Below are 25,773 nucleotides of genomic sequence, written 5' to 3' on the forward strand. Positions count from 1 at the left end.
GCCAACATTATGCTCAGACTGTCTCACCCCAGTTCTGCACACAGTGATGTGTGTCTGTGATTTGTCTTTCCGCCCTCATTTACTATGATTTTATTATGTATTTTTGTGTTCTATGCTTTTATCTGTAGGCTGCCTTGAGTTCCTGTTGGCGGAGTGTAAATATCTAATAATAAATATCTAATAATAATAATCCGCCCTGTGGTCTCTTGATGAAGGGAATTATCAGTGCTTTTTTTCTTTCAAAAAAAAAGTTCTTATTTTCCTACTCATATTGAAATGCTGCCCCTCAATGAGGCCCAACTTAGATTCACAAAATGTTTAGGGGTACACGTCCCCAAAGGAAAAAAGCCCTTGGAATAAATAAATAATAATTAATAATAATAATAACAGCGCTCGGCCGACCTCCCACGTGGGCTGCTGAGCACGTGGCGTCCCTGCGTGGGCGGAGCCATCGCTCCCACATGCCACGCCCATCCCCTCAAGCCACGCCCCTCGCCAGGGCGGCCTTAGCGCGGCGAGATGCGGGCGAAGAGCATGCCGGGATGCGGGGCGGGGCTCCATCCGGGGCCCAGGCGGAGGCCTCGCCGCGCCTCAGGGGCCTCAGCTCGGCCCGGCCCAGCGGCTTCCGGCCCGAGGCGGAGGCGGAGGCGGCGAGACGCGGCTGCCCGACGACGGGAGGAGCCGTTGTTCCCCTCAGCTCCGGCGACGCCATCGCCGCGGACACGACGACCCCCGGAGCGCGCGGGGAGAGGGGGCGGCGTCCAATGGGGGCGCCGCCTGGCGGACTGGCAGCCGCCCGGCCCAATGGAGAGGCTGCTCGCCTCACAGCGGCCCGCCTCGAGCCTCGATGGGGCGGAGCTAGATCCGCCCTGCCGCTGCGCGTCTTGGGAAATGTGGTCCGTTGGGCGGCGGGGAGCGGGCGAGGATGCTCTGGGCATGCGCAGAGGGCTGCCTTCCCCTCCCGGGCTGAGCGGAGGGAGCAGTTTTTGGTATTTTTAATAAAGCATCTAAAGATTATTTTTAAGGGACACAAGATTGTGAATAAAGTGTGTGATTATTCTGTTTAGGGACCCTTTGGGTGACAAGTTTCCCCCCTTTTAATTTAATTTTTTTCATTTTACAATATTAAACAATAAATATAAATCACACACAAACCCAGTGATGTTTTCTTCTACTTCCCTCCCTCCTGCGGTTTCTTATTTTTCTAGCAAATTCTTACTGCATATCTTAATTTAAGCATTTTACCCATTTATCCTTTTTAATTCCCTTATAATCCTCATGGCTCCTGTTTATATCAATCCTGCTAATGTTTTTAGTTGTTTACAGTTTGTTTTCATATGTCCAATACATTCCCCCCATTCTGCTACAAAGAGTTTATCATCCTTATACCTTAGTCTTCCAGTAAGTTTCTCCATCTCCGCGTTATTTCATCAGTTTTAGTTGCCAATCGTCTCTTTCCAGTTTTGTGCGTATATCATTCGGGCAGCCCTGACACCATACATAGTTTTTTTCTGATATTTGGCACTCCTTCTCCAAGTATACCTAAAAGGAAAGCTGCTGGTTTTTTAACAAAAGTTATTTTAAACATTTTTTCAATTCATTACAGTATAAACAAATTTCCAGAAGGCCTTTTCAACCTTACAGAATCACCACTAGGCGTCAAATAGCATCTATACAACATCTTCATGTAGTTTTCTTTTAATGCGCAGCATGCTATAAATTTTAAATCTCCTTTCCAAAGTCATCCACACGTTGCCATATCAATATTATAATTGGGTGACAAGTTGAATTAATTAATGGAATGAGCTCGCAGAGAGGAAAGAGGAATGTGTTGACTGTGCGCAGGAGCCCTGGTTTAAGGTCCACCGGGTTCCCGGCTGGAAAATTAACCTTTAAGAACATCAGAAAAGTCCTGGATCAGGCCAGTGGCCCTTCCGGCGCAGTGTCGTCTGCTCTCACAATGGCCAGGGAGGTGCCATGGTGTACAATGGGAAACCAGCAAGCAGGATCGCAGCACATGAGCCCTCTTTCCTCCTGTAGTTCCCAGCAACTGGGATTCAGGAGCCACCAACAGCCCTATCCTCCGCGAGTTTGCCCCATCCTCTTTTAAAGCCATCCAAGTTGGCCTCCTGTGGCAGTGAGTTCCATAGTTGAGCCGTGTGTTGTGGTTTATATGTGCAATCTGCTTTTATGTACCCAGGACAGATGCCATGGAGGCCCCGCGGGGGATACCCGTGAAGGCAAAAAGGCTGCCTCTGCTGTGCGCGCGCCATGCCCCATGGGCACCTCTGTGCCACCCCCGGAGCTGCTGCCCTCCCGATGTTCCGACCTGCCCTTGGCCCCAGAGGTGCCACGAAGGGCCCTCTGGGGCAGGACTCGGGCCAGGCAGCCAAGAGGCGGCGTTACAAGGCAGACGGGCTGCCAGCAGCTGCTTCTTAAGCCTCCCGGGAGCCACTTTTGGAACCCCAAAAACTTCCCAGCACCTGGTGACATTGCGCGTAACTGCCTCCTTTTCTTCCCGCAGCGCAGCAGCTTTCACAAGGTGGCGGCGTGTGGCGGCGGCTGAGACAAAAGGTGGCCTCGACAGCCAATGAAATGTGGGGCTGGCGGGGGGCGGGGGCGGCGGGTGGCAGCCTGAACAGGTTGCTTCTCTCCATCGCCTGCAAAGAGCCAGCCGGACGCGCCACTCTCCCCTGGCACTCGCAGAAGGCGGCCGGCACCTCGCCTGTTGCTGCGGGGCAGCAGGTAGGCGCTTGGAGGGGAAGGGGGCACCTGGAACTGGAGGGGGGCTTTGTTTCTTTTCAGAGTTTTGCACGAGACCCTTGCACAGGGGATGCACCCCAAAATTGGGGGTGGGCGGGCTAGAGAGGAACGTAGAAACCTCATGGCTGATAAGGATGCCCCCCCTCCACCTCTCTTCTGATTTTCCGGCCAGCCCGATGCTCCTTCCATTCATCCCGGGACCCCTCCTTGGCAAGGGCCCCCCTTCCTGACCTTGCTCCCCCGCCCCAACTTCTGGCTGCTCCCTGGTTTCTCGCGCGTGGGTGGCAGCTGCCTGGCGCAAGGGTGCCCGCTGCTCAGAAGCAGAGAGCCTGGTGGAGGAAGGAGCAAGGGGGGCACTGCCCCACGCAGGTGGCACCAGAGGACGCGGCGGATTTAAAAACCCAGCTTCCTGCCAGCCGCCGCGCCCGAGTTGGTGTCCCGCAGGTGGGCGCAAGGAGGGCAGAGGCGGCAGCCGCCTGGGGTCTCCTAGCGCAGGGGGGCGGAGGAGGAGAGGCCGTGTCGGGTTACAGCCGAGCTGTGCACTCCCCTAATGAGTGTAAAGACGAAGCCTCGGCGGCTGCCACCTGCGCGCCCTCCGAAACCGGATCGCTCGTCCCCAGGGAGCCGCTTCCCCAAGCCACAGGCGGGCTGGCGAGGCCCCGGCGAATGGAGCCCGTGTAACCAAATGCGCCCGCGGGGGACCTGGCGGAGCAACAGCTTGTCCTTTGTCTCTGGCCCTGCAGGAGAATTTCCCCTCCGACGCCCCCGTCGCCTTGCCCATCCCTGGCCGGGGAGAATGTCCCTGGGAAGGCCGAAGACGGGGCAGCAGCAGGAGCAGCAGTTGGGCGCCGAGCCCTGGGGCGCTTCCTGCGGGTCTGGCTGCGCCGTGGACGACAGCCTGACCAACCTGCAGTGGCTGCAGGGCTTCTGCTTCCTCCCCGCCAGCCCGGAGAAGCCTTCCTCGGCCAGCCTCCTGCAGCAGGGCTCCTACGCGCCAGCCAGCCCGCCCGCGGGCGACACGGCGGCCATGGGGGTGCCCACGGGGACGGGCAAACCCACCAGCTCCAGCTCCTCCCTGCAGCCCCTCGCCCCCACCCCAGAGGCGGTCGACTACCGGACCAACGGGCAGGTGAAGCCCCCCTACTCCTACGCCACCCTCATAAGCATGGCTATGCGGGCCAGCCCAGAAGCCAAGCTCACGCTCTCGGCCATCTACGCCTGGATCACCGAGAACTTCTGCTACTACCGCCAGGCAGAGCCCAGCTGGCAGGTGAGGCGGGGCCTGAGCAGCAGGTGGTCTTGCAAGCAGATGCCTTGCGAGCAGCTTCAATCCCCAGGGGCAGAGTAGGGCAGAGGCTCTGGCCTGAAACCCCGCAGAGCCACTCCTGCTGGTAGACAATACTGAGCTAAATGGACCAAGGACACACACAAGGCAGAATGTTGTCTTCCTATGACAAAAGGCAGGAAGAGTCAGGCCCAGTGGGAAGGGGGAGACGGAGCTGGCCTCCCATCAATATTGTGGAGTGGCAAAAATGGGAAGCGAGTTTCTCCCCCTGCCCCAGAGGTGCCCTTCCCCATTCTGGTGGGCAGGAGGGGCTGCTGCAACCAGGGGCAGGTGGAGACAGAACATGCCTCAGATGGGCACTAATAACGTCTGCCAGGGAGCTCTCTTGCAGGGCAAGAGACAAAGGGCACCTCAAAGGATTGGGGGGGGGGGCTCCCTCGGGAAGAAAGGTTGCAGCGTTTGGGACTTTTTAGTTTGGGGAAAATGCAAGGAAGAGGCAGCTGTTGAGAACATTAGGCATGGGCTGGAGAATGTGGATGTACAGTGGTACCTCGGGTTAGAGACGCTTCAGGTTACAGATGCTTCAGGTTACAGACTCCGCTAACCCAGAAAGTGCTTCAGGTTAAGAACTTTGCTTCAGGATGAGAACAGAAATTGTGCTCCGACGGTGCAGCAGCAGCAGGAGGCCCCATTAGCTAAAGTGGTGCTTCAGGTTAAGAACAGTTTCAGGTTAAGTACGGACCTCCGTAACGAATTAAGCACTTAACCCGAGGTACCACTGTATCAAGAAAAGTTTTCCTCCCTCTCCTGCAAACGCTAGAACTTGTGGACATGCAACAAAACTGAAGACGGGAAGGTTCAGGACAAAGAGAAGAGAAAGCAATTATCCATGGGGTACAAAGTTACTATGGAACTCCCTGCCACAAGAGGCAGTGATGGCCACCAACTTGGATGGGTTTAAAAGAGGTTGGGCAAATTCATGGAGGGCAACTGGTGGCTACAAGGCACAAGGCCAGTCACTGGCTCTGGTGCGCAGAAGGTCCTGCTTGCAAGTTTCTCACAATAGGGATCTGGCTAGCTCCTGTGAGAGCAGGATGAGGGGCCAGTGGGATCCCCCTGGCCTGATCCCGTAGGGCTCTCTGCATGCCCTTCTGCTCACCCCTCCCTCTCTTCCCCCTTCTTCCCCTCCACCCCATGGGCCTTTTGTTCCCTCCGCAGAACTCCATTCGCCACAACCTGTCCTTGAACAAGTGCTTTCAGAAGGTGGCGCGGCAGAAAGACGAGCCTGGCAAGGGGGGCTTCTGGCGGATCAACCCCCAGCACGCAGACAGGTTTGTCGACGGGATATTCCGGCGGAGGCGGGTGCCAACCTTTCCCTGCATTTCGGCCGCTCAGGCAACACCCCCCTTGCCTGCCTCCGGTGCAGAGCTGGGCTGCTTCCGAGGGAGGAGACGAGGCCCCCTGCAAGAGGACCAGGCGCCCCGGCTTCCTGGGGGGCAGCGCCACCCCGGTAAGTGCAAGCAGCAGCCAGGCCAGGGCACCAGCAAGGCTGCTTGGACTGGTGCCCGCTCACCTCTGGCCTCTGTGGGCAGAGAGGGGGTGGCTCTGCCCGGGGACCTCAGCTGGGCGTCTGTGTTGGAGGACACCTTCGTTGGCAGCAGGAGCAGCATTGAGGACCTGGAGCTGACGGCAGCCCTCGGCTCCCTGGCCGCAGAGGTGGTGGTCCTGGCCTCCTCTGACCAGCCAGTCAGTCCTCTGAGCCAAGAGGGTCCCCCTCACCCTGTCCCAGCCCTGGTGGAAGACTTGACGCTGTATGCAGATCCCCTGGGCCAACCATGGGGGGAGGAGGAAGCAGCCACGGAGCCGCCGCTGGGACCCCCCTGGGCCTTCGAGGAGGAGGGCGGCACCTGCTTTGTCGAGGGCTTCCTAGCCGAGATGCAGCCGTGGGAAGCATGAGCTCTGCAGACCCCCAAGAGGCAATGAGAAGATGCAGCAGAAGCAGAAGTGGCCTTGGTTTGCAGCTGACCTCTGCCAGGGGCGGGCAGCCCTGCCCCAGAGCAGAGAGGCTGGGGGTGTCCGCCCTAGTCGTAGCCTTGCTTGATGCAAGTCATGCTGTGGTGTGTATGGCAGCAGGTCGCAGAGCGCCTGTATTCCCAAATGTCAAAAGGCACAACAGAGCTCCGTTAGCTCGGGATGTACAGCTTTTTCTGAAACCAGTGAGCACTCTCTCAGAGGTGCAAGGATGGGCAAAACGGGTCTGCCAAAGAGCTGGGGGCCAAGAAACGAGGGGAAAGGGGGCACTTCTCATCCTCTAACTATTCAGAAGACTTCAAGGCCTCCCCCTCCTTCCCTTCCTGTGCACGCAAAACCAATATCCTTTTCCAAATCAACTTTGGCAGCACAATGTTTGTAAGTAAATACATGCAAATAATTTTGTCTGAGAGCAGAGTCTGGTTTCTGCTTCCTTGAGCAGCCTTGACAGCCCACGGGAGGAAAGGGGTTCAGCCAAGGCTGGCAGCTAAAAGGCAGGCCAGGAAGAGCACTGGAGCACCCTTGGCAAACTCCCTGAAGGTGCCGGTGGGAGGTGGGCATTCCCATGCCACGCATGTGCTAAGGCATGTGCCAGGGCAGGGAAGAAGGCAAACAGACTCTCCTTCCTGTCCTTTGCTGAGGAGATGGACACCGGGCAGCAGACAGGCCTGGACCTGCCTCGGGCAGTTGGGCAAGCGCTCTGGAGACAAAGAGTGGCAGCCTGAGCCAAGACGGACGGGCGCATTGGCTGGCTCATTGTTCCTCCAAACGGCCAGCCTCCTCAGAGGAACAAACTGTCCTGCTCACCTGCCAGGGTGGGAGAGAGATCTGCGAGGGCAGGGGCCAGCGAGGCCTGGCTGAAAGTGCAGAACCACCCCCTCCCATCCCTGGGGCACCCCACCCAAGGCAGCTGCCGCCCCTGAAGGGTGAAAGGCGGTTCTCTCCTCCACCAGCCCCACTGAATGGACCACTGGCCTGGCTTGAGAGGGCACTGGCGTCTGGGTCAAAAGCCAGTGGATTTGGCTGCAATGCCCAAGGGTGAGTGGCAGACGTGGGCCACGTGCCAAGGCTGCTGCAGACCCACTCCTGACTGGCGGGAAAGAAGGGCCAGGGGGGCGGTGGCTTGTTGGGCAGGCAAGGAAGGGGCAGAAGGCAAACCCAGAGCACTGCCACTCCCAACATTTATGTCACGCCTCTCAAGGTACCAGCAGCCTGACTTGGCATAAGGCCCATAAAGGCGGGAGGCTTCCTCAGGTCAGTGAAGAGACTGGAACTGCGTGTGCCCCACCAGACACCAGGAAGGAAGAAACCAAGAAGAAAAAGCCAGTCACCAGCATCAACCAGACTGACACAGGAGGGGTTTATTACTATAAATATAGAAACACATTGGCCCAGCTCTGCCCTCTGGGCCTGGAAAGAGAGTGGCCCCCTCAAAGGCGGCAGTTGGGGGGGGCAAGGAAGCAGCTGGCAGCCCCTCAGGCAGCTAGTCCACAAGGACACCCCTCACCCCACCGCCTTCTGGGTGAAGCAGTTGGGAGGGAGTAAGGAGGAGGAGGAGGAGGAGAAGGCACACCTGGGCACAGCCCCAAACCGTGGAGCTCAAGGTGGGGGGTGAACAGGCTCCTGCTCGGTGGCACAGGCAGCACAAGGGGGCACCCACCAGATGCCTCGGCCTCAGGGCAAGAGAGGAAGCTGCAGGTTCTGCATCACCCTCCAGCAAAAGTGCCCCCCAGGTTGGCTCTGCTGCTCTGCCCCTAAATCCTGCAGCAAAGCAGCAGGTCGTGGTGGTGGAGGAGGGGTAGCTATGGGGCAGAAGACGCAGGTCCCAGTGGGGAGCCTCAAGCCACTTCCAGCTGAGTCCCTCCCGCCCCTCGCTGGCTTCCTCTCTGGAGTCCAGCCACCCCCCTGGCAGGAAGTCCATGGAGGAGGAGGAAGGCAGAAAGGGCCTTGTGCCTGACCCACTTTCCCTTTCTGCAGGAGCAGGAAGAACCCCCCCCCCACCGCATGTGCCTAGATGGGGGGTTCTGCCAGGAGCCCCAAGTGCCGGCCAGGAGCAGAGCAGGCAGGCTGAGAAGCAGGAGGGGGGAAATCAGAGGCAGGGGGTTAAAAAGGCCAAGGCGCCAACAGATATGTCCAAAGAGCGTTGGGGGGCAGGAAGAGAGCACAGCAAGGCAGGAGGAAATCTTTTCCATCACACCACCCTCATGGCCAATGCAGGGGGGGGGGGCACTGAATATCATGCATTTCTGTACAAAGACACAGAAGAGTCCCTTGGGGGGGGGGGAGAGTCCTGGTCCGAGGCTGAGCCCCGCAGAGGGGGAATGTCTGTCTCGTGTCGCAGCATCGGAACCCATGTCCCGTAAAGGATCCTTCGCTGGTGCAAAAGGAAGGGAGGCAGAGGGGGCTGCTTCCCCACAGGCAGGCAGGAAGAGGAGCCGCCCCAAAAGATGCACCCGGGCGCTTGGCATTGTGAGCACCTCGGTGGCGGTGGCTTTCGAACCCCGAGCCAGGCGCTCAGGACGGGCTCTGCCCGCTTTCCACGCAGAGGCGGGGATTGTTGAACAGGAAGGGCTGCCCGGATTGGCTGGTCCCACGGCCAGGGAGGGTGCCAGCGAAGTCAGAAGATCCTGCAGTTTGTGGGGGGGGGGAGAGAAAGAGGCCGGCTCAGGAACCCTGGTGGTGCTGACCCTCTCAGCCCTCCTGCCCCCCAGGCATACGGTGGGAGCAAGAAGCAAGGCAGGGCGCCCGACTCCGGCACCCTGAGGTGGGTGCCTGGCCACTGAACGAGACCGCCAACAGCAGGGCGGAAGCTGCCCTGCGCATCTCAGCCCCCTCCCCACTGCAGCCCCCCTCTCTCCTCCGCCCCCTTGCCCCACTTCTGCCTGCCATTCCCCACCCACCCTCCCAAGAGGCCCCCGCCAGTGTATAGGGAGGAAAGACGAGACGTACCAGCTTACTCCTCTATCCCAACAGAGCAGGAGTCCAGGCCGAGGGCTGCCCAGGCGGGGCAGACAGAAAGGGGGGAGACGTTAGAAAAAGCGGTCAGAAAAGATGGACGGACAGACGCCCCCCTTGCTGTGGGCATCGGGTGGTGCCCGAGAGCGGGGCGGAGGCCTCTTCTGCAACCCACCACAAGCCTCTGCCTCTGAGCCTCTTCTGGCCCCCTCTGCATGTGCTTCCCGCCCCCTGTTCCCAATTGCCCTCCTCCATGTGCCACACGGACGGGGCCTGCGTGGCATGGACGTACAGAACAGGGCCATTGCTGCCACACAGAGAGCAGCAGCGATGCAAAGGCAGCCAGGCCATGGGTGCAGGAGCAGGAAAAGCCAGGACGGCACGTGAAGCTGGGGGGACGGGGGACAGGTGGGTCAGGGCCCTTCCTTCTTGGCCAAGCGAGGGTATCATCCCCCTCTCAGCGGAGGGAAAGGAAGCGCCAGTCACCACCGAGGGCTCCTTTCGACGTTACCTGGCAGGTAGACGTCTGCTGGCAGGTCGCTCTCCAGGATGGGGAGGCTGCTGGGGTCACTGCTGCTGCTGCTGCTGCTCTCCTGGACAAGGGCCTCCACAGAGGGAGGCTGGGCACCTGCGAGAGGGAGAAAGAAGGGGAGGCCTCAGCGCCTTGGCATGCTGCCACTCCCTCACCTTGGTCGGGGGCCCCCAAATCAAGGGTTTACCAAAGGCCTTCACATTTCTGCATTTCTTTGTTGAATGGTCTCTTTAAATTTGAAGGTTCATTATTGTTCCACAAGATGTGTATTTCTTTAAAGGCCAGAGCAAATAACGTGACCTACAGCTGTGCAGCAGTATAGCAGGTGCTGTTAAGTTGTGGTAATTAAGCTGTTTATATAAAGAGCAGTATGTAGCTCTCTCAGTACCCTGGTGGATGGGTCATGCATATTGATATATTGTAATTTAGTGTAAAAGGAGTTTTTGTTTTTGTTATTAAAACCTAGCAAAAGTTACTTTTGTGTTTCTTGAATGTGTGGTCTCCCCAGCACGCCTTCTGCAGCCCAACTCATCTGTGAAATAGCCAACGTTCTTATCTATTAGTTCTCCTGCCCTTCTCGTTTAATCCTCACAACCCTGAAAGGTAGGTAAAGCCAAAAGAGACGGCGACCATCCCAAGGTCACAGCCAGTGAGCTTCGCGGAGCGTGGTCTCTCCCAGGTCCTAGTACAGCACTCTGACCACTAGACGTTGCTCTCGTGGCTGCTCCACTTTGCCCAAGCTGCCCCTCCAGGGGGCCAGTCCTAGCAGCAGTGGGGTTCTTTCCAGGCCCATGTTCAAGAGCACAGACACAACATATACCCAGGAGGGGATCAGGCCAGAGGGTAAGGATACTACCCCCCCCGCCAGTTCTCACCCACCACAGGCCCAGCCAGAGCTCACCTTGCTGCAGGGGGCTGGCTGCCTCTGCTTCTTCCGCTGTCAGGCTCTTGAAAGACGGGAGGAGGAGAAAAAGAAAAGGGTCTCATTTCTGCAAAGGAGGAGGGTGGCTATACAGCCCCCTGCTTTGCTTTCCAAATGGGCAGAAACCAACACCATTCCAGAGCGGGGAGTTTTGTTTTCATGCAGGAAACAGGTTTGCTCCGGATCCCATTGAAAGAGACACTCGGGGCTCTCAAGGGGGAAAAGGGCAATTTTTTGGTTTAGTAAAAAGTATGCCCAGCTTTCCTATAGAAAAGTATATTCAAAGCAGGTGACCACAATGACAAAAAAGGCTTAGCATATAGAAATGAAATAAAAATATGACACAAAACCCAGTAAGATGACATGTAAGCAGGAATAAAAATTGAGAATAAAAATCACAAGGGTTCAAGCACCGGCCTAAATATGGGAAGATTGCTGCCAATGCCTCTCTGGATGACTGTTGCCTCCCCCCCCCCCCAATCTGGAAAGTCAAGAGAAAACATTCTGAGCCCGACAGTTTCCAGCTAGGCCCAAGCGGCAGCTGTGTGGAAGTGGGAGCCCGGGCACCAAAGGCCAGCGGGGAGATAGAGAGGCAATACTGCCCCTCCACACCTGATGGAAAATCCCCTGATCTGGTAGCCAGGCTGCGCTCAGCTTCCTAGGCTGACAAGTCAATGGAGAAGGAAAAAGAGCTACCGTTTCCCTCAGTCTGGGGAGAGGCTCTGGAAGTCCGTGGGAAGGGACTGGTGTGTTAAGCAAGGCTGTTATGGGGAGGAACAGAGCAGAAGCCAGCAATGGAGGGGATGCCTCTTCCCAGTGTGATGGTGAGGAAGTCCGAAGGGGGTCCTTCCTCCTCAATCATCACATTTGGTGGGGAGGGAGGCCCCTGCCAGAGCCCTTGGGGAGAGTGGTCTGCTGCCCAGCATCAAGAGGGCTTGCCCCCTTCCCTAGCCATCAGCACTGCTTCAAGCAGAGGGCAAGAGCAGCTCATCTCTCTCCTGGTGTGCAGATGGGACCCCAGGAGCCCATGAGGGTGGTGTGTGGGAGGGGAAGGAGACGGGTGATCAGAACCACCCATGGGAGCGTCCAGCTCTGCCAACTCATGGTGGGCGGCCCAAACAGCCCGCCTGCTGTTTACTGGCCACCTCCCAGTGCCAGTAAAGACTACAACTTTCTGCAAGACGACACAGAACCAGACACCTCCACTTGTCAGTTTGCACATGCATACACACACACACACACACACACACACACACACACACACACACACAGTGTCCAACTTGGCCAAGGAGCTCTTGCGGTTGCTTAGCTGTCAGCAGGAACAGGCAGCAGGCAGGCACTTTTCTGAGGCTGACAACTCAGCAAGGCTCATGGCAGTGCCAAGCCTGACCCCACCAGCAGGCCACTCCAGGCTTAGCAAAGAGGCAGGAGCCAGACAGACAGACAGAGAGTGAGAGAGAGAGATTCACCTCTGGGGAGCTGCCTTCCTGCAGCACTAGCTCCGTCCCGCTGAGTGGCAAGTCTGAGTCCTCCGAAAGCTTCTCCTCATCCTCTTCGTGGATGGGTGACGAGGGAGACCGGAGGGTGCTGCAGAGAACAAGAGACACAGCTGGATTGGCAGTGGCTCGCATGGCAGGGGGGTTGACTCTGGGGCAAGAGGCAAAGGCACTAGGAGCCCTGAGCTTCAGGCGTTGGGCAGAGGAGAAGCAGAGGAAGGTTTGGACTGGGAAACGGAGCGAGGATGGACTTGGCGTAGGGGAGGGCGAGAGGGAGCGATCCAAAGAGGCTTCTCCACAAGATTTCACCTGTCTGGAGACTTGCTGCGCTTGCTCTTCTGATGGCTGCTCTCCACAGCTCGGTCCAGCCCCACCAGGGGTCTTCCAGAGAGGGGAAGCCCGTCCAGGACCCCCGTGTAGGTGATCTCGTCATAGAGGGGAGCCGAGGGGATGGAGGGGGAGATGGAGCGCAGGCCGTTCAGGGCTTCCAGCAAAGAAATGGGCTCATAGCCTGGAGGGATGTTGTCCGAACACTGCGGAGGGAGAAGCAGAGGAAGACAAAAGCTCAGCCACTGCCATCCGTCGTTGCAGTTTGACCCTTACAGCACTGAAGCCTCTTTAGCTCTGCCCACACAGAACTGCAGGACTGGAAGGGAGTCCCAGCATCACCCAGTCCAACCCCCACTGCAGGAATTGCAGCTAAATACACTGCCTGGCACTAGAAGGCACCCATGGAGTCATTTATACGCCACCTTTTAAGATTAACGCTTTACAAGGCAGCTTACAACATTTAAGGACGACAAAAACACCAGAGAGAAAAATAACAAGAACCACAATAAGTAGTTTGAAATCTTCCCAAAATCTCACACTCCTTATCGGGATAGGAGAGAAATATCTTATGGCCACCAACTTGGATGGCTTTAAAAGAGGGCTGGACAAATTCATGGAGGAAGAGAGGGCTCTCAGTGGCTGCTAGCTAGCATGGCTGGGCAATTCCTCAAAAGTCGGAGGCAGCAAGGCTTCTGCTGGAAACCACAGGAGGCCGAGGGCTCTGGAGCTGGTGTTCTGCTTGCAGGTTTCCCACAAGGGGCACCTGTTTGGCCACTGTGAGAACAGGAGGCAGGACTGGATGGGCCCCCTCTGGCCTGATCCAGCAGGCTCTTGTTATGGCCTTATGTTTAGCAATGAGTTGATCTCCGTAAGTTGCTTCAAGTCACTTTTTTGAGGAATGACCATTCTTGTTGCTGTTCTTTGTCTTCAGAAGGGCATCTCAGGTTCTGTTTCTCTGGCCAATTGAGCTGGGGGCTCTCAGGGTTGTGCAACAGTCCCAGGGGAGAGTCTGGAGGCACAGGCTAAAGTTCCACCACCCCAGGCAAAAGCTCAGGGGGCCTGGGGCTGATCGGAGCCCAGGTGGGAGGCTGCCTCTAAGCCACTGCCACGGGCACCCGGATGGAGGGAAGGGGGGATACTGTGTTTTAAATGTTTGGAAGCTGCCCAGAGTGGCTGGGGCAACTCAGTTGGATGGGCAGCATATAAATTAGTAGGAGGAGGAGGAGGAGGAGGAGGAGGAGGAGGAGGAGGAGGAGGAGGAGGAAAACAAAAGAAAACAGCTATTCCCATCAACCGGGATAGCAACACACCTTCTCTTCCTCCTTCCCTGTCTCTCCTTTGCTATTTTTATGGCCTCCTGTCCTTCTTCGAGGCAGGCTGACCCCATCCCCCCATTACCTGAGGGGGACAGCCAAGGCTCAGCAGAAAAGGCCACCTGGAGCCCCCAGAAAAGGTGGGGATGAGCCCGTGTCTGCCCAGAACCCAAACCAACTCCCCTCCACCCCACACAGAGAGATGCATCCTCCCCACCCCCAGCGCTTCAAGTGTGCTTTGGGAGTGAAACCACCCCTTCTGCTGACCCTTCCCGGACGCCTGAGGCTGCTTCTCACCGAATGCTCGTCGTGGTCCAGGGTCTGTGCCAGGACGGGGCTGAAGGAGAGTGGAGACAGGGCCCCGGGCTTCTTCCTCACGGCTCGGATCTGCAGCAGGGCTCGGAAGGCTGAGGGGGGAAGGCAAGAGGAGCCCAGTCTCATCTCTTGCACCCGAAATCTGCCAGGGGCAAGGCACATCATCTTTGCCTCCTACGGGCTGGGCTGTGGGCAGAGTCCTCTGGGAGTTGGGACCCCAAAGCCACCTGCTAGCCACATTGAGTGGAGAACACAGCAACTGCTTTTGCAAAGGGAGGCAGGCGGCTTTGACTTACGCAACCTTTCCAGGTGCCAAGGCAGATCAGCTGCTGCCCCTTGAAGGGATGGGCCTCAGAAACGGGCATGGGCACCAAACCTGGAATCCTGCAATGCTCCTTAACTCGTGTGGCAAGGCATGTGCACTTTGCTATACCAAACTGAATCCACGGAGCTCATGTTTCCCTGCTCCATCCCTGCCCATCAGCAAAGGACTTCCCATGAGAGTTTCACTGAACAGGGGGAACAAACGTGGCCCCCCCAGGCATCATAGGACTGTAGAGTGGGAAGGGACCCTGAGGTCATCTACCCCCTGCAATGCAGGAATTGCAGTTGAAGAATCCCTGACAAATGGCCATCGGACCTCCACTTAGAAACCTCCAATGGAGGAGATTGCCACCTTCCAGGGGAGTTGTGGGTTCTGTGAGTCCTTCCCATTGTTGAACGCCTCTTCCCTCCAGAAATTATTCCTAATGCTTAGTCGGAATCTCTTTTCTTGAGACCTGAATCCTCTGGCTGCCGAATCCACTGGCAGCAGAAAACAAGCCTGCTCCATGCAATGAGAATGGCAGCCCCCAGAGGAAAAGCTGCCCAGTGTGATCAAGGGTAGAGAAGGGTCTCTGCGCTTCAAGCCCCGGGTTTGCTGGCCTCCTCCTGGCCTGCAAAGGGCTTCTTCCCTCGCCCCCGCCCCGCCCCGCCGCTACTCACGCAAGCGGCAGATGGGGCAGTTGTTGGCCTGGTAGCGCAGGGTGTCGGCACACGAGTTGCAGAGGCAAAGGTGCCTGCAGGGCAGGATGAGGGTGTCCCGCAGGTCGGAGAGGCACACCACACACTCGTTGCTGTTGTCGCTGTTCTCATCGTCACAGGGCTGCAGCAGGGGGAGAAGGAGACAGAGAACTCACTGGGTGCTCCTGTGGCCCAGCTCAGCATCCAGAACCCTCCCTGTACCGCAGAAATCCAGGGGCCCCTTTCCGGACTCTGACGGACAGAACCACCCAACCCAACACTACTGGCAGCAGGTGGCAAGATCAACCCCACCCAGAACAGGCAAAGCCCCAAAATTTCAGACTTGGGAGGCACAAACTCACAAGAACCTCCGCTTACTCCCCTTTTAGACAGAGGGATGCGCTCCTCTTATGGTCTTTGACTGCCTTGCAGCCCTGGGAGAGTTGATGGCCTCCCCTCCCTCACTCCCTCCTCACCTTAGTCTCCTGGTTGTTCTTGTTCTCAATGCCATAGATCTCCTGAAGCAGGTAACTGACCCGGTCCACCTGTGGGGAAGCAGGAAATGCTGCTTGCTTCTTTTTTAATCATTTCTCTTAACTACTACTACTACTACTACTACTATTACTACTACTACTACTATTATTATTTCCACTAGGATATTCTAGGCGGCTTGCAATGGAAGTTAAACACAACATGATACAAATACACAGCTGAAAACTAAACACGAAGAAACAACCATCTAAGGCAAATGAGAAAAAAGGATGGAAACAGGTTGGAAACCAAAACCAGAATAATAAAAGGGCAGCAATGTGCTCTTCATTGAGCATAAGCACAAGTCAGAAGAACCTGGCAGCTGCTGGCCAAGCCAAAGGAAGCGCATGTGGCCCCACATTCTGTCCTCGGAGTGGCCAATCAGACGACTCTGGGAACCCCACAGGCAGTGCAGGGGAGGAACAACACAAATGGCTACTTGCCACAATGGCCATGTTGCACCCCCACTGTCAGAAGCACCATGAACCTGAACATTGGTTGCTTGAAAGGGGAGGGGGGAGCTCAAGTCCTGCTTTTGGGCTTCCAGAACAGGCATCTGGTTGGCCACTGTGAGAACAGGGTGCTGGACTAGATGGGCCATTGGCCTGATCCAGCACACAGGCTCTTCTGATCTTATTTGGGACTCGCAACAAATGGTGTTGATTCAGAAGCACATTGCCTTCAATCCTGTGGACATCATGCCTAGTACCCACAGAGAACTTTATCATCTGTGAACCTGCCTAAACCTCCTTTAAAAAAAATCTGTTTAAATATTTGTATTACACATTCTCAGGGCAGGAAATCCAACGTGCCCTGCTAAGTTGGGTAGTGGGAAAGGGGTCAGGCCTCTCTGGGATGTCAGCCAGCACCTCTGCCAATAATAATAATAATAAGAATAATAAGAATAATAAAAAATAATTTTATTTATACCCTGCCCTCCCCAGCCAAGACCGGGCTCAGGGCGGCTTACACCAAATATAAAAACAATTGATTGAAATACAGCTTAAAAAACAAGATTAAGCCACATCCTTGCAGACAGACAAAGACTTACGATCTGCTTCTGCTTCAAAGGCTTCACCGAGAAACTGCCATCCACATGCTGATGAGGGGAAAAGACACGGGAGAGATAGGTTGGCACATTTAATATGAAAAGTCTTCAACTGCTTGCTAAGCAAACCCTCCTTCCATGCACAGACCCAATTGCATTTTCAGGATTTATTCCGATTACACAATCCAAGCTGTCAGATCCTGCAGATTTCCCCATTCAAAGCACCAAACAGAACAGGGCAAGAGAGGAGCGAAAAGGGGCCTTGCAAGGGAGGCTGGAGCCACGGAGAAGGCAAGGCAATGTCTTGCCCCTCTGCCAGCACTGTTAGTCCAGCAACCACCCAAAGCCATCTCCTGCTCAGATGGGACAAACGGGGGCTTCTTACCTTTTCAAAGGCAGCCAGGAGGATGTGGGCATGGCCAGTAACTTCCACGACAACTGCGGGGAAAGCAGAAGGCCCATGAGATCAGGGGCAAGGCAACAGGCAGCCCAAACACCCCATCAGGCCAGGCTCCAAGGGAGGAGGATCGGGGCCTGAGTCCTCCAGCGGTAGGACTCTCAAGAGTCAGGAATTCCCACCAGCCCAGCTGCACAGGCTACCCAAATGGTCACATGGGCAGCAGAGCTTTCAAGGTGACCAAGGAAGAAGTTGTGTGCAATCAAAGTATACGATGGAGGTCAACAGGCAGTTCTGAACCAAGCCCTTTTCTGAACCCTTTTCCCTCCTGGTAATTTCCTTTTTGAGGCGGGGCAACCAGAACTGTACCCAGGATTCCAAACATGGCATCGCACTATACACCGTTTTTGTTCTGACTCCTTTCCTAATGCTCCCTGGCATGGAATTCGCCTTTCTCACAGCTGCTGCCTGCTGGGCTGACCTCTTCATCAAACTGTCATGTGACCATAGGCTGGGGGGGGGGGCCTTTTCTTGACCCAGGCTACCAGTTACACAAACAGAAGATATTTTCGTTTTCTCTCCCACGACATGATGGGAAAAGCTAAGAGGGAGAGGCGATAGCTCCTTCAAACAACATTGCCATTGTCTCCAGCATTACTGACACACAGTCCTTGGTTGAAGACTTCCAGCAAAGAGATCCCACTGTGGAGGCGAAGGAGAGAAGGGCTCCAGTTGTTGTTTCCCTCCCAGGGATATCTCTCTGAAGTGTCACAGATGAAATCAGAGCAGTGTTTCCCAAAGTGTGGTCTGTGTATCCGCAGGGGCACACAAAAGGGTTTCAAAGGATTCACAGCAGAATTTGCTCTCAGCTAGATAAATCAGCTGAGGAAGCTCCAGCAGCCAATCAGAAACCACAGAAGCCCTGTCAGACATTTGGCTTCCAAGAATAGTTCACAAACCAGAACAGTCACTTCTGGATTTGCAGTGTCCGGGAGCCACAACATTTGAGAACTAAGCTGCTCGAAAACCAAGGTTCGACTGTATTATTAAAACTACCCAATTTTTATTATTAATAATAATAATGATAATAATAATAATAAGGGGGTAGCTTTAATAATTCTTTATAAATAGCATTACAGTATATGTTTGTTTTTTAAAAAATAGCTTTATAATTCTTTTATATAAAAAAACTTTTAATTTTATTATTTATATGCTGTTCATCTGACTGGGTTGCCCCAGTCACTCTGGGCGGCTTCCAGCAAAATGTAAAAAATACTTCTCCTGAGAAAGGGCACATCAGTAAGACTAAATTCTCAAAAAGGGATACTTAAGTTAATCTGCTAACACTGCTGGCGATCCAAATCTCTTGGGCAACGCGGGTCTTTTGCTTGGCTTAAAGAAGACGCCTTCTTTAGCACAGAGCCTCTCCTGCGTCCCAGAAGACGCATATGAACAAGGAGACCGTCCCAGATAGGAACAGAAGGTGGAGGTGGCATGAGCCAAATCCTGCCCAAGAGCCAGCAAACCAGTTCCCCTCCTGCTCCCTGCTCAGCCCCAGCACAGAAAACCTAGCATGGTGGAGACCTTTCCCAGGACTGTCTGATTCCAGCGCAGCCTGGCCCCTTGGGAAGGCCACTCCAGCCTCTGGGCCAAACCCTGCTGTGCCCCTCAGCCAGCCCGATTGCTCCCCAGGGACACAAAGGCAAAGAGGGGAAGCAGGTGTCTTACCGTCGCCTTCATCCACCACAGCCTGGATGACGACGGGGAAGATGCCGCGGTCCAGATCAAAGTTCAGCTGGAAGGAAGGAGCAAACAGAGGGATTAGTCTGGCTGGTAGGGAGTCCTGTGGCTTTCCATATGGAACTCCTCCAAGGAAAAGGTGTCAAAAGACCCTCCTTTTGTGTGTGTGTGTGGGGGGGAGGAGATACAGGATGGGAAGAAAGGACAAGCAGCCACTCAGCTTCCTTCTCTGCTTCCAGCCCCTCCCCTTGGAAGAGCTTTAGTTCATTTCCCAGCACCTTTATAAATTTGTTCTTGTTCTGATGACACCACAACTGCTTTGCTTTCAACCCCCCCAAACCCCCAGGAGGAAAATCATTAAGACGGGGGAGGCAGGAGGGAGAAACACAAGCCTATGTGACTCTGCTAAGCTAAAAGACCCAAATCTGGGAGGCACTAAGAGGCCAGGAACGTCACCTCGTCGTCTTTCCAGTCCGAAAAGTCTATCTTGAAGGACGGCAGTGAGAACTGCTGGCTGACTCCTCGCTTGTAATGCACCGTTTCCGACTGCAGAGAAGGGTTCTTTGTGCTGTAGCTGCAGGCAGGGAGAAGAGGAGAGGCTCAGCATCGCACCCAGAGGCAGCTCCTGGCCTCTCACAGGCCACATCCAGCACACTTCCGTGTCATGGCAAAGCACAGGCCAAAAACAACGGAAGCCGCAGCAAACCATGTCATGTGCATGTGGACCTGCCTGATGCAGCCACCTGCTGGCACCCCAAGCTAAGCTAGCACATTTCTGGACATAAAGCAAAGAAGGGCGTCTCCAAACTACCCCAGTGGTGCAGGGATGCCAGACCTTGGGGATGGCAATATATTTTTCTGCTGAGCCAAGCTGGTGAATTTAAGAGCTAAGGTCCCCATGCCTTCACCTGGTTCACCAGCAACAACCATTCCAGAACAGGGATAGCCTGACCAATGTAGTCCATGCACTGGTAACTCAAGGTTGGACTACTGCAATGTGCTCTTTGTGGGGCTGCCCTTGGACCTGCTTCAGAAGCTCCAGCTGATGCAGAATGTCTAGTCAACAACATGGGGCTCCATTGCTACAGCCCGTCTACTACTGCGCCAGGTTCAAGGTCCTTGTATTCGCTTACAAAGCCCTGAACATCTTAGGTCCAGGGTACCTCAGGGATCACCTAATCCCTTATAGCCCAGCTCAGTCGAGGAGATTATGTGCAGGAGTGTCACTGGTCCTTCTCCAAGCTGGCAAGGCTCATCTGACAACAACACGAAACTGAGCCTTCAGTGTCATCAGCCCAGTCCTGTGAAACTCTCTGCCACTGGAGATCAGGCAGGCGCCTTCTGTTTCAACCTTTAAATTCAGCCAGGCTGATGCGGGCAATTAAAAGTACATCTTTCCACAAAAGTTTAACTTTTCTATATGGCTTTTATTGTACGGCTTTATGTGCTACTGTTGTAAACGGCTTTAAAAAACAAACAGCTGTGTGTAAACACTTCTATAAATAAAATAATACAGAACTATGGGTGGGTGAAGATGATGTCTCCAAAAGACACAAGATCCATTTGACGGACTCCCCACAAGGCCCCTCGCTGCCAGAGTCCCAGCACTCACACAGCCATGCCGCTAATGAACTCCTCCGTCGCTTGGCAGTAGATGGTTATTGCAACGCGTGCGTCGGCATCAAAGGTGAATTCCAGGCTGTACAAGGCCTTCTGCTTCCCGTTCTCCTCAGTGGGGCTGTCAGCGTCCTCTTTGTACCTGGTGTAAAGGGAGGCTGAGTCACGGCAGGTGAGCTCAGACATTAAGCTTGCTGCAATCTCTCACCTGGCGCAGAAACTCAATCCTTGAGCCGTCTCTGTTTCTTTATTACCACCCACCCACTCAAACTACCTTCACAACTATCACATTTCCAGCTCTCCTGATGGGACTGTCTAAAATGCTTTCTAAGATACACACAATATTTATTACATTAATGGTTTTATTATATTAATGGTTACCATTATTATTATTAAATGGTCTCTGAAGCCACGTATGCCATGAAACACTATTATCACAATAAGATTATACATAATAAACACCTGATCTTCAGGAGTCAGACTCCTCTGCCTTCTTGCCTCTATTCATGTTCCGCTGCCCAGATTCCTCAAGCCCCTCAACCCACCCCTCTCAATCCCTCCATTTTGGCCAGAATTAGAAACAAGCAAAAGCAAGGTTTCAAACCACCTGCTTCCTAGATCTTGCGTATCTCCAGATTTTCACAATTCACTGCAAGTGTGGAATGTGATACTAAGCGCAACCTTTGTTGTAACTCAAAACACCCCCCACTTAAAATGCTCTGTTCAGCAGCACACGAAGACCGGGACAGACAAAGGAAGCCTCCCTCTTCAGCTCACAATCAAAAATAAAAAAGGAAGCCTCTGAATGTCAGAAAATCAAGCAACCTGCTCAGACGGAAAGAAGGCAAGTTAAGGACCTTCTTTGCAAAAAGAGACAATTTCAACCCCCCTGGGCCAACTCATCACAGAGTCTGCATTTTAAGCTCCTTGGCCTCAGCAGAGCATAGGCTAAGGCAGCTGTGATTCCACCCTGGCCCCCTGAAAAGTCTCACCCCATAGGGGTTTGGGTCTGCAGTACCTGACCAGGCGAAGGGAATCTTTGCGGATATTCACCAAGCTGCGCAAAGTCTTCACTGGCTCATGAGGTGCTGGGGTTACATAGGGAAACTGGAATGAAAAACCAGGAGCCTCTTGAGAAAGCACACACGAAGCAAGGGGGAAGGTCTAGAGGAGGACGTGAGGGGGGCAGGCCACTCTCCACCCCCAACACTGGCACAAGCTGGCTCTCTATAGCTGCACACACAGGAGGAAAACTCCACTTAGGGTCATCTGCTATCCCTGGAAGGGTTTGAGCCAGAACAAAAAAGGGAGAGCTGTACATATTCAGCAATCAGGGGTCCGTCTGTCCCCCAATTGAAATCCACCAGTATTTCTCACTTTGTTTTTCTGAACCCCATTCAACCTCAGGGAAAAGTTGTTTAAAAACACACACCTGCAACCCTTCGAATTGAGAGGTCATAATTCAGGTGAGATCCTGTGAGGACAGCCTGGCAGGCTCCAGCTGTTTGGAACAACAGCAACCCCCATCTGTGATGGGGGCTGTGCTCTGAAACAGCTGGCTGGCTGGTGCTCCCCCTCCCCCCAGGTTCATTTTGATGCACCCAAATCATGAGTACTTGCCTGGACAGGCCTGTTGCCAAGGAAGTTCAAGTCCATGTTCTCCCCAAAAAGGTAGCCCTCAGGGTGTGGGGTGTCAAACTTTTCACCTCCCATGAAAAAATGACTGGCAAAGTAGTTCCCTGAAGAGAAGGCAAAGACCTGGTTTTATGTATGTATTTATTACATTTTTAACCGCGGTCGTCCGCACAAGGATATCAAGGTCATCGTATAGAGTTCTCCCCCCCACACACACCCATTTTATCTTCACAACAACCCTGTAGGGTAGGGCAGCCCAAAGTCACACAGTGAGCCTTACAGTCGAGAAAGGACCTGCACCGCAGATCGGGCACAGATGCAAAGGGCACTGGCAGGACTTTGGCACAAGGCAGGGCTCAGCAACCTCTTTCTGGAGTGGGAGGGGGCAGACATCCACACCAGCTGGCAGCCAAATATTATTATTATTATTATTTATACCCCACCCATCTGGCTGGGCTTCCCCAGCCCCTCTGGGCGGCTTCCAACAAAATATTAAAATACCATAATGCATCAAACATTAAAAGCTTCCCTAAACAGGGCTGCCTTCAGATGTCTTCTAAAAGTCTGCTGGTTGTTGTTCTCTTTGACATCTGGTGGGAGGGCGTTCCACAGGGCGGGTGCCACTACCGAGAAGGCCCTCTGCCTGGTTCCCTGTAACTTGACTTCTCGCAGTGAGGGAACCGCCAGAAGGCCCTTGGAGCTGGGCCTCAGTGTCTGGGTAGAACAATGGGGGTGGAGACGCTCCTTCAGATATACTGGACTGAGGCCTCACTTGCCCCCACCCCAAGATTTGTGGAGGGAGCCCCTTTCGTGGGCTGGGCAATGCAGGCTTACAACCACCCACCTTGCCATTTGGCAAGCGCCTGGAAGAAGAGAGCTGGCAGGCAGGTGATATGTGGGGAGGGAGAGAAGAGGAGGGGGCAGCCCACTGCTGCTGCCTAGCAATGGCTCAGAGGAGGGAGGGGCACGCCATGATAAGAACTTTAGAAGAGCCCGGCTGGGGTTGGATCTGTTCCGGAATCCTGCTCTCCGAGTGGCCAACCAAAGGGAAGCCTGCAAGCAGGATCCAAGGACAACAGCTCTCAGGGCGCCCACTACAGCTGTACACAGAGGAGGAGACACCCATGTAACCCAGCTTCCATCAGTGAGCAGTTCTGGGAAGCTCACAAGCTGGGCATGAAGGTGTCCCCCTCACCAGAGACTCAGAGGTAGGCTGCCACTGAGCACAGAGGCTCCATTCTCAGCTGTTCTGGTTCATAGCAGCTGGGGGGGGGGGTGCGTCACAAGCACATTGGAACAAAATTCTGCAAACATCCCTGTTCAGCCAGAAAGTGGACAAGCGAGACATGAAATCGACAGCCCTCTCTTTGCCTCCAGGACCAAGGGGCACTGAGGAGCCCTTGGGACCAGTGGCTATTTATTTATTTTATTTTGCAAAATTCATACGCCGCTTGATTATAAAAGAACTCCAAAAAGTCTATGTGGCTCACATGGAAAATAATAATACATTACAATCATCCGGGGAAAGCTACTCTTTGAAATGTTCAAACGATTAAAAACCAGCAATGACATTTGCAGGTGTTTTCTTTCCTCTCTGTCCATTTGACTGACCCCTTTTGAGAGCCTGGGTCCCCCAGGGGGGAAAGGGGGGCTATGCTCAGGTGGTCTCTTGGCTTCTCAGAAGAGGCACCAGCCACCAGGCTCTTCTGATGGGGGGTGCTTCTGGTCACGTTTTGGGGTGGGGGATCAGGATGGCAGAGTTGGGAGGGAAAGCCAAGGGTCCTCTCGTCTGTTTCCAGGCCCCATTCAAAGTGGTGCTGTGGACCCTTCAAGAGCCCAGGACCCCTATCCCTCCAGGTGAACGGGCCCATAGGGAGGCAGCAGCAGCAGCAGCAGCAGCAGCAGCAGCAGGAGGGACCTGTTTGGTGGTGGCTCCCCTTTCCTGAAGTGCTTCCCCCAGGAAGGCTCAGCTGGTGCCGTCCTCGCTTGCATCTTCAGGTGCCAGGCAAAAAGGCTCTTTTTATTGTGGGCCTTTTAAACTGCGCTATCGCACAATGGACATGCAATATACTGAAAAATAATGGAACCAAGGAAGGGACTAGACTGCAGGGGCCAGCAAACCCTTTTAGCAGGGGGCTGGCCCACTGTCCCTCAGACCTTGTGGGGGGCCGGACTATATTGGGGGGGGTTGAACGAATTCCTATGCCCCACAAATAACCCAGAGATGCATTTTAAATAAAAGGACACATTCTACTCATGCAAAAACACGCTGATTCCCAGACTGTACGCAGGCCAGATTGAGAAGGCCATTGGGCCGGATCCGGCCCCCGGGCCTTAGGTTGCCTACCCGTGGACTAGAGCATAGCTGTCAACGTTTCCCTTTTTCAAAAGGGAAATTCCCTCATTCCGAATAGGATTCCTCGCAGGAAAAAGGGGAAAGTTGACAGCTATGGGACTAGAGGGAAGTCAATTTGTTTTGTTTTGGTATTGTTACTGTTATTTCTGGAAAATCAATAAATTGCTATCCAAAAATCCAACCGCGCTGTTGCTTTGCGATGCCCTTCCGCGATCCTCGGGGGGGGGGATGAGCAGCGGCAGCCCGAGGCCCTGCAAAGCGGGAAGGGGGGCCGGAGGGGCCCCCAGGGGTCATCTAGCCCAACCCCCCGCCACCCAGGAAGAGCCCCGGAGGCCGCTCCGAGAAACGAGGCCGCTTTTCCTCTCAGGCTGCTGGGAATAATAGGGACCCCCCCCGCCCCGTGGGTTGGGGGAGGGGGAGAACCCCCCACAAAAATTGGGGAGGGGAAGCTGAGGAGCAAGAGGGGGTCGCTACTACCATTATCACCATTATTATTATTATTATTATTATTATTATTATTATTCTTCCTTACCGGACTTGGGCGGGTACCGGTAGGCCGAGTTGGCCTGGATGTCGATGTCCTCCACGCCGGCGATGCGGCGGCTGAGCAGGGAGCCCATGGCGGTCGGCGGGTCTCGTCGGCGAAGCCTCTTCTTCTCCCTCAGCGAAGCCCCCTCAGACACTCCGAATCAAGGCGGCGAGGCCTGCAGGCCGCTCCCGCGCGGGGCACCACGGGAAAGAGAGTCCTCGCGCCCAGGCCCTTCGCGTGGTTCGCCGCGGAAGGGGAGGCCGGCCGCCGACTACAACCCCCAGAAGGCGCCGCGCCGCGCGGGGAGAAGAGAAACACAACAATGGGAGGGCGTGGGAGGCGCGGGGCGGGGCCTGACCCTCAGCCAATGGCAGCGCGGGACGGTAGAGATAGGAAAAGGTAGAGCTTCCACTCTGTACGTGGCGGGGGGGGGGGGAGTGAAGTGAGTTTATTTAGCTCAGATTCCTCGCGCTTGGTTTTTAGGTCAACCTGAAAACTGAATAAGAATGTATTTGCTTTTTTAAAATGTAGTTTAAAGTGACAATTCAGCTGTTTATGGAGGAATATAGAGTTTCCACCCTGAATTGAGGGGGAGACAGCCTGGTATTAATTACTCTAGTGAGTCCCATGGACTGCAAAAAGATCAAACCTATCCATTCTGAAGGAAATCAGGGTCAGATTTTATGGGTTTTATCAGTTGTACGGGTGTATGTATATATCTCAATTTTAACTCATGAGCTATTGATGCAATCTGCTCTGATTGTATATTTTATCTTTAGGAACACTGTTTTTATTGTGTTATGCGAACTGGTCTTTGACCGTAATAAATTATCTATCACCCTGATGTTGGGAAAGATGGAGGGCACAAGGAGAAGGGGACGACAGAGGACAAGATGGTTGGATAGTGTTCTTGAAGCTACCAGCATGAGTTTGACCAAACTGCGGGAGGCAGTGGAAGACAGAAGTGCCTGGCGTG

General features: G+C 54.5%; 2 protein-coding genes across 4 annotated transcripts; one reads left to right on the forward strand and one right to left on the reverse strand.

The window, feature by feature from the left end:
• The first annotated feature begins 1,658 nt into the window (after positions 1 to 1,658).
• LOC309329202 (forkhead box protein J1-B-like) lies at positions 1,659 to 7,359 on the forward strand. 2 transcript variants are annotated; one of them, XM_081839879.1, is made up of 3 exons: positions 1,659 to 2,745; positions 3,507 to 4,033; positions 5,267 to 7,359. In XM_081839879.1, the coding sequence occupies exons 2-3, from the start codon at positions 3,560 to 3,562 to the stop codon at positions 6,002 to 6,004; spliced, it is 1,212 nt and encodes a 403-aa protein (XP_081696005.1). In that variant the 5' UTR covers positions 1,659 to 2,745; positions 3,507 to 3,559; the 3' UTR covers positions 6,005 to 7,359. The 2 variants fall into 2 exon arrangements, with proteins under 2 accessions (XP_081696005.1, XP_081696004.1); XM_081839878.1 differs by lacking the exon at positions 1,659 to 2,745 and having other exon boundaries at positions 3,258 to 4,033.
• Positions 7,360 to 7,417: 58 nt separating this feature from the next.
• MGRN1 (mahogunin ring finger 1) lies at positions 7,418 to 25,009 on the reverse strand. 2 transcript variants are annotated; one of them, XM_081839802.1, is made up of 17 exons: positions 24,801 to 25,009; positions 21,898 to 22,016; positions 21,296 to 21,384; positions 20,273 to 20,419; positions 19,117 to 19,234; positions 18,649 to 18,715; positions 16,909 to 16,961; positions 16,527 to 16,574; positions 15,421 to 15,489; positions 14,927 to 15,086; positions 13,925 to 14,034; positions 12,294 to 12,517; positions 11,958 to 12,075; positions 10,468 to 10,513; positions 9,546 to 9,662; positions 9,029 to 9,073; positions 7,418 to 8,706 (listed from the first exon to the last, which is right to left on the reverse strand). In XM_081839802.1, exons 1-16 carry the CDS (start codon positions 24,886 to 24,888, stop codon positions 9,033 to 9,035), a joined length of 1,614 nt encoding a protein of 537 aa, XP_081695928.1. In that variant the 5' UTR covers positions 24,889 to 25,009; the 3' UTR covers positions 7,418 to 8,706; positions 9,029 to 9,032. The 2 variants fall into 2 exon arrangements, with proteins under 2 accessions (XP_081695928.1, XP_081695927.1); XM_081839801.1 differs by lacking the exon at positions 9,029 to 9,073.
• Between the last annotated feature and the right edge of the window lie 764 nt (positions 25,010 to 25,773).

This window comes from Podarcis erhardii (genome assembly GCF_964252035.2).
Source record: "Podarcis erhardii genome assembly, chromosome: 14".
NCBI classification, from domain to species: Eukaryota; Metazoa; Chordata; class Lepidosauria; order Squamata; family Lacertidae; genus Podarcis; species Podarcis erhardii.